The 6,060-nt window shown below is 36.7% G+C and overlaps 1 protein-coding gene across 1 annotated transcript; it reads left to right on the top strand.

Moving 5' to 3' along the window:
• The first annotated feature begins 1,723 nt into the window (after positions 1 to 1,723).
• LOC136874906 (YTH domain-containing protein 1-like) lies at positions 1,724 to 5,738 on the top strand. Its single transcript, XM_067148612.2, has one exon. The coding sequence runs from the start codon at positions 2,011 to 2,013 to the stop codon at positions 3,520 to 3,522; it is 1,512 nt and encodes a 503-aa protein (XP_067004713.2). The 5' UTR covers positions 1,724 to 2,010; the 3' UTR covers positions 3,523 to 5,738.
• The last annotated feature ends 322 nt before the right edge of the window (positions 5,739 to 6,060 follow it).

Genomic DNA, 6,060 nt, shown 5'->3' with positions numbered 1-6,060 from the left:
TTTGCATATATATTCTTCCAGTGACAGATATTTTTATAGTACTTCATAATCTTCTGACCTGCTCGACCCATGTTTTAACGGCCTTAAAATATAATACGCATATTTTATTGTATAGTGCAGCAGTTAACCTTCAATACCGATGTGTTGTTGTAGGTGTGATCTGTGGGTTTTGAAATGTCACAGAAGCGATTTGGATAAAGTGTACAAGAAAGAAGGGACGTTACGCTTGTATAAGAATTATAAGATCTGTTCAGATCATTTCCAGGCCAGCGACTTTAAAAATCCTCGTCTGTACAGCCAAGGGTATGTTACATTTTTACTCTAATTGTACGTAAATATTCCTCAAAGCATCACTATCGACAACATTTTCAAACTTTTCTTTCTTTTATCCCTCTTCTCAGATTAAAGCCGGGATTTTATAGATTTTCTTTCTGATAGTAGGCTTCATGTTAAGAGGAAAATTGTCCAGCTATTAAATGTTAATTCATTGCATCATATGTGTAAGGAATGTGCCGATATTTTTATTGACAAATGTCTAATATGATGATACATTGTTTTTAAATGAGGAAGAAAGACAAATCCAACCGTAAGATTTCAGGCAGATATGTTAAAGCTAAAAAAGTAATGCATAAATGAAAGATCAAGCCATTTCACAGCAGTCCATTTCACACCATGTTTATATGTCTAATTTCAGTCTTTGAATAATAACCTTTTAAATAATTCTTCATTCATTTATCCAGAATTGCTTTAGCAACTTCGAAGTTAATATCTCAATACCACTTTCTTTCTAGACGTAATTTATTTATCCATTTCCGTATATACATTTCCATTGATATTTGAATTTAGCGCGATTTGTTCAGGTCAAGTCACTAGGAGCGCCACCGTCGAATTGTCTCCCACTTTAGCAAGGCGAAATCCGTAAGTGTCGTGTATTGTCTCTACTGTATTTGGTTATAAGTCTTATACAATTTCCCGCAGAGCTTGCACACGCATCCTGCATCTGGTTGATGAAAGTATAATTTCTGGCAGCGGTGTGATAGCGCTTTATAAAATACTACCAAATCATTGCACAAGTAAAATGGGACTATGAGGGCGAGAAAAGTTACGTTAAAATTGCATTGCTTCCGTGTGTTGCGTTATGTGGCATTCGAGTTACATGGAGGCGCGTCAGGGTGTTTTAAATGTCCTTAAGAAGTAAATATGACTATTTCTTTTTTATTCATAATATGAATATAAATTCTGTAAAGGCTCATAGTACACCTTTTTCTGTAACGGCTATTTTTTTTTTTTTTTTTTTTTTTTCATGCTTCTATAAGTTACTTTAAACTAAACAGTTTTGCTTCATGCCGGGATTGCTTCATCTATTTTCTTTTTTAAAATTTTTTTGTTTAAATTGATCTTGTATGTTTCCCTTCTTGGGACAATGCAAAACTTCTTTAAGACCATCAGCAGTTAAAGAAACGCACAACTTGTGTCTAGTCATGGCCGGACTTTACTTTAGTGTAGTCTGGCCATGGTCTAGTTCATATTTTTGATATCCTGCATGACTGTACAAACAGGTCTAAACTATAATATAATCAACATCAATTTAAGACATTATTCTTTGAACGGTGTTTTTTCTAAAGAAATTTCGTTAGGATAGAGTAATTTGAATAATCGATGTTGGCTGCTCTGTGGTTAATGACAACAGAAGAGTTAGTTTGCGTGTTTGGTGACGGTGAGCTTAAGAGTGAAGTAAAGAAAACATTTTGTTGCCGGTATTGTTCACCACTTACTTGAATCATTGCCAGAGTGTCACAATGAATGAAAATTAATGTTTGTCACATATGAACATGAAACAGGAATTAATCTAGTGTTTTGGTTGTGTACAGCGTGGAACCGGCGACTAACCTTCAAGTTTGTTTACCATGTTAGATACCCACATAGAAATGTAAACTTTGGCCTGCAAGTAAAGTTTATTAGTGTATTTATAGCAGTAATTATTATATTTTTTGAGATCATAGTCGGTGAATGTTCTTAAAAGTGATGGAGGATGGCGATATGGAAGTCAGCGCTGAAGCCGAGAATTTGAATCTCAGCTTTAGTGAAGAAATGGGAGACGAACTGAAATTAGATGAAATGCCCGAATACGATACTCGTAGTGAGGTTAGTTCATCTTCTTCAGAAAGTTGTTCCAGCCAGCCAAGTATAAGTTCTGTTAGCTCTGATTCTACCGATCCCAAGGACAAAAGAACCAGACACAAGCTTAAGCGAAGTCGATCCAGGGATCGTAAAAGTCCTTCCCCAGAAATAAAGAGGTGCAAATCCAAAGAAAAAAGCAAATCTTACGATTACATGACGAAATTGAACTACCTATTCCGTGATGCCCGATTCTTTGTTATGAAAAGCAACAATGCTGAGAATGTCACATTATCTAAAGCCAAAGGTGTTTGGTCTACTCTTCCACAAAATGAATCGAAATTGAATCAAGCTTTTAGGGAGTCAAGAAATGTCCTACTGATATTTTCAGTGAAAGAGAGTGGTAAATTTGCAGGTTTTGCAAGATTACATGGAGAATCACGAAGAGATGTTTCTCCTATATCATGGGTGTTACCTCCTGGCTTGTCAGCCAAGGCTCTTGGAGGTGTATTCAGGGTTGATTGGGTGTGCCGCAAGGAATTGCCCTTCAATTCTACGATGCATCTTTATAATCCATGGAATGAAGGAAAACCAGTAAAAATTGGTCGTGATGGGCAAGAAATTGAGCCCAAAGTTGCAGAAGAGTTGTGCAGATTATTTCCAGAAGATGAAGGAATTGAGATGACTCCTATTCTTCGTAAATCTAAGGAGGCCTCTAAAATTATACGACTACGCAGTTCTCGTTACAGACAGGACAACTATCCACGGAGTAGCACTCGCTATTTACAAAGATCTTCATATGGATGGCGTGGCAGAGGTGGGCCATACGGAAGAGTGCGAAGAAAGTATTTTCTGAGTTCTAGATCACGGATAGGTAACAGTGGGAATGTTTACAAAAGTTCTCCATCTCGACACAGGGAGAGATTTTCTATGTGGTTTGGCAGCTCACGAGATAGTGGACGACCCTATGGAAGTGGCAGTGCTGCTGCAGAGGCTTATGTTGCCGATTACATGCGTTCGTTACAGCATCAGCTTCCACCTATGCCATACGTTCCACCTCCAGGGATGTATGTTTCTTCAACACCATCACCATATGACACAATACCTCCACCTCCTCGTTATTATGATGGTTTACCTCTTCCAGAATATCCACTCCCTCCACGTAGTTCAAGTCATTCTGATAAACGTTCCTACGACCGCTCAGTGGATGAGTTCTTGTGGAGAACCAGTGAAAGACATCGTGAACGAGATCGGGATCGTGACCGTGATAGAGATCGTGATCGAGATCGAGACCGTGACAGAGATCGTGAACGCGACCGTGAGCGTGATCGAGATAGGGATCGAGAACGTGACCGTGACCGTGACCGTGATCGCGACCATCATCGGTATCGGGAACGACGATAAGACTGATTATGTACTGTGACATTGTTCCTAGATTAAGATTATATTGTACTGACGTTTAAAAATTGCCATTTATTGTACATATTAAGTTATGGCATCTTATTTTACAATTATTTTAGAGCATTCCATTTTTCAGATGCTCACATGTGTGTGTATATAGCCTATGTTTGTATGTGTGTAAATGTGTTTCATTCAACCAGTCATCGGAACATAAATAATTTATTTCTAAACATCTGTAGTAGCCTATATTTATTGACATAAAAATGTAAGCATGGATTGTCTGTGTACCAGATCGTTGTGTGAAATCTCAATTGGATAGCAACATGTTGTACTGATTGGCAAGTTATGCAAATACCTACGTGCCAGGTAGATTATGAGTTTATAAACTTGGTATGGTGGCATTTAACCATTTTAAGTGAAGCATATTCCAAGTTGAATGATATTCTTTCGGTCTCCAAAAGAATGTTAATGAGTTAAACCTTGTTGGCCTTACATGCCATGCTGTCAATTACATTTTTGACCCATGATATGCTTCATTGTTGACTGCCTTGGAATATGTGGCAGGACTTATGAAATGTGTTTTGTGTTGTTCGAAATTTTTGACTGAAACTTGTAACCAATAAGTAGTAGTTCTTAACCTTACTTTGGTTTATAAATAATATATCCAAAGACATAGAGTCATGGTTACATTACAAACCAGATAGCCATAGATAAAGTTGCTTTCTTAAGAGGAATGTTCTTCAGGAGAATTTAGGAAAGAAGGATGAAGAAGTTATGCATATGCTATTAATAGTTATAATTGAACATTTGAATTAAAAGTAGACATTCCAGTTGCTGATTTAAAAAAAAAAAATTCCCTCTGAAATGCTCATTGGCACAGATTTTATCCTGGGAAATGCAGTTCAGTACCTACGGAATATATAGCTCAAGCTCTATACCTTTCTCTTGTTTTCTTAATGATAGATCTGTCAGTATTTGTATTCTTTCAGAAGTATTTTTTTTCCATGATTACATTACTATTCATCACTGAGAAAATTCCGTTGTGATAACTGGAACTGCTGTGTTGAACCAAAATGGTACAAAAAGTTAGAAATACCTGCAGCTTTTTGTCATTTTGTAGGCCTATATGACTCTTCGGTTTAACCTAGAAATCTAAAATATCCTTGATATATTTACGCCTGAATTTCTTTAATTAATTTTCTCAATTTCTTACCATTTTAATGTTATCCTCAATAGTATTCTATACAAACATAATGCACACTGTACACATTTATTTATTATTATTAAACTTATCCCACTTTTATCACATGTGTATGGTATTGGTTGGCTGCATCTTTTGCTACGACTCATGGCGATAATCGTGATACCAACAGTCACATAAAACTACAGGCTTCCTTCCTTCATTCCTTCCCATTTGCTGACTAGGCATAGGGAGATCACAACCATTTCAATTTCTTTGCCAACATATTCAGTACGCTCTCTCTCTCTTTTTTTGAAGCCATTTATTTCTTTTCAGTTTTGACTTACACTGTAACTGTTAAATGTTTTGGTACTTTTTCATTGTGTTAGTTCTAGACCACAGATAGAAGATTATAGCCAGGAGATTTTAAAAAATCATGTACAGAATTTGCAATTATAGCTTTCTATCTCTGCCCTTTCTTTTCTGTTTTTATTTCTAATTCTGTGAAAAATATCCTAGTCTTCATTGTCTCTGAAGAAAATTCAGGTGTGAAAGCATTACACGCTGCTCAGTATTCAGTTTATAATTGGTTGGATAGGATTGCAAGCTGCTTTATCTTTTTCCTTTTTCTGAATGTTGCTGCACATGTGTGAATGTCAGCGTTCACCATCCAACTTACAGTTGTTTGCTAGCCTCATGTAAGATCGAATTTGTAAAAGCAAAGTCGTCTCCATTGAGGGGTAGAAGGTAAAGGCTTCCACTATCTGTAACCCTGGTAGTTGATGGGGCAGAGTAGTTAGCTCTATACCCGGCTGCCTTTGCTCCCAGGAATTAACCTGATACTCATGCTTGATGTAGGCTGAGTGAACCTCAGGACTAAATGCACCTCCGGAAGTGGAAGTCTCATTTCTTGAATATTTCGACTTCCTGACAGGGTTACATAAAATCAGCTTCATGGTTCATATTGCACTTTAACAGATTCACAACTAAGTAATTTTTTTATTTTCCACCTTGTCGATACATTAATTGCTTAAGGCAACTTATTGGTTAAAAGTGGTACATGTTTCGTATATTATTAACATCTTCAGCCAGATAACACTGTTTAGATGAAAAATTCATGCTTCAATTCAATGCTTCAAGCATTGATACTTTGTCAATATATGAATTTTTCATCTAAACAGTGTTATCTGGCTGAAGTTAATAATATACAAAACATGTACCACTTTTAACCAATAAGTTGCCTTAAACCATTAATGTATCGACAAGGTGGAAAATATAAAATGCTTAATTGTGAATTCCTGACTGGGAGTCGAACAGACATCCTTCCGGGTGAACCGAGCACGCCTTTACCGCCTTGGCCA

This window comes from Anabrus simplex, chromosome 1, assembly GCF_040414725.1.
Source record: "Anabrus simplex isolate iqAnaSimp1 chromosome 1, ASM4041472v1, whole genome shotgun sequence".
NCBI classification, from domain to species: Eukaryota; Metazoa; Arthropoda; class Insecta; order Orthoptera; family Tettigoniidae; genus Anabrus; species Anabrus simplex.
This window is presented reverse-complemented; position numbering and strand designations above follow the sequence as displayed.

What these genes read in the sequence shown, in the direction of transcription:
- LOC136874906 (XM_067148612.2), top strand. Translation starts at nt 2,011, where the DNA reads ATGTTCTTAAAAGTGATGGAGGATGGCGATATGGAAGTCAGCGCTGAA.